Here is a 1,774-nt window from a genome sequence, read left to right on the forward strand (position 1 = left end):
ACTACTTTTTACAAAAACGTGAGTGCTTCGTAAAAATGCAATAGGGAAGAGACTAAAGTCCAACTCCTTTCACAACTACTAATTAAATTGATTTAACAAGATAATTTAATCTTTTCTAATATCTTACAATTGGGTCTAGATAACAAAAGAGAAAATAGACTAAAATTTTCTTTTGAATAAATAAAACTCACTAAATTAAAGATTACAAATATATTTTAATATCTAATATTTTTTAATATCTAATAATTTTCTTAAATCCAAGAAAATATATAAGGAAAACTAGAATAGAACAACATAATAGTTTACCAAATTTTATTCATTGCTCTATATTCAGAGCTAAATTATACTACAAATATATTTGTAAATCATTTCTCCAAACCTTGAATCAAACCATTAAATGCCCCATACAGTGTCTTTCTACGAGAGTGGAAGTAAACAAGCATATTATCTCTTGGAGGCAAGTTATCCTTAATCACAGGATGGCTAAGAAAATTAGCCTTCCATGCAGTGATGGCTGAACATTTCAATGGATCTACTATCTGCATACACCCAACTTCCTCAAAAACCGGGAGCCAGTAAGAGATCCATCCAAGAGCAAGATCAAGGTAACCAATATTGTCTCCTCCAAAGAATTTCTTCCCCTTAATTTCTTCTTCTATCTTCTCTATTGCTTCTCTGGCAAGTTTCACAGTCTTTTCCTTATATTCCCCACTGCTACACATTGCAGCAAATGCTGTTTGCAAAAGCTATTGAAATTAACTTATTAACTAACATTTTTATAATAAAAAAAATAGACTTACACGAAATCTCAACCGTTAATAATATTCGATCAAATGACTATTATATACTAACCTTTTGTTCACCAAAATCAGCCCAAAATCGAGCATGAGATCTTTGATAAGGATGGAGAGGCATCAAAGGACATTGCCTCCATGTTTCATCAATGTATTCAAGGATGATTAATGACTCTGCAATTGGTTTCTGGCCATGAACAAGAACCGGAACTTTCTTATGAACCGGGTTCAATTCCAAGAGGAGATTGCTTTTGTTGAAGATATCTTCTTCTATATACTCATAATCAACACCTTTGAGTTTTAGAGCCCATTGAACCCTTTTAGAATATGGACTCACCCATAAGCAAACCAACTTCACATTTTGGTTTTCCATTGTCTTGAGTTAATGAGTTAAAATTTTCGTTTAATCTGTTTCTTCTATATATAATACGTGCCATTGTTATAAAGTGCTTATGTGCTATTGTTTCTCTCCACACAATTTATGAATACTATTCGACTCACTTTCTAAATTATCCGTATGCGTTTAATTGTCAAATTTATTTTTAAGACTCTAGAGAGTAGAGACGACACATTTGACTATATGTCGTTAGATAAAGATGAGGTAATCACTTACCAAACTTTTATTGGGATTGTGGTTGAGATGTTTACACCAAGATCAATTATTAAATTTTAGAATAAATGCATTTTATTTTACAAAATAGATTTATACATGTTTGATATTACTTGTTTTAAAGTGCGTTAAAATGCATTTGATCTACTAAAAAGTAAAGGATAGTACAACACAATTCTAATTATCCTTTGTTTGACTTGAAAAAAGTTTAGGGCAGAACAAAAAACATATTTACGGACCGAACAGAATTTAATATTTTTATTATTCACTAAAACATAAGACAATTTTTTCTCTACAGTAATATTATTTTCTATTAAGAAACAAATAATCTTCTTATTTATTTTTTATTAAAATTATATTATTTCTCTCG

The 1,774-nt window shown here is 29.9% G+C and overlaps 1 protein-coding gene across 1 annotated transcript; it reads right to left on the reverse strand.

Moving 5' to 3' along the window:
• Positions 1–285: 285 nt before the first annotated feature.
• LOC131607886 (glutathione transferase GST 23-like) lies at positions 286–1,205 on the reverse strand. The gene is made up of 2 exons (XM_058879838.1): positions 853–1,205; positions 286–746 (listed from the first exon to the last, which is right to left on the reverse strand). Exons 1-2 carry the CDS (start codon positions 1,165–1,167, stop codon positions 366–368), a joined length of 696 nt encoding a protein of 231 aa, XP_058735821.1. The 5' UTR covers positions 1,168–1,205; the 3' UTR covers positions 286–365.
• Positions 1,206–1,774: the final 569 nt, after the last annotated feature.

The sequence above is a fragment of the Vicia villosa genome, linkage group LG5 (genome assembly GCF_029867415.1).
Source record: "Vicia villosa cultivar HV-30 ecotype Madison, WI linkage group LG5, Vvil1.0, whole genome shotgun sequence".
Lineage (NCBI taxonomy): Eukaryota > Viridiplantae > Streptophyta > Magnoliopsida > Fabales > Fabaceae > Vicia > Vicia villosa.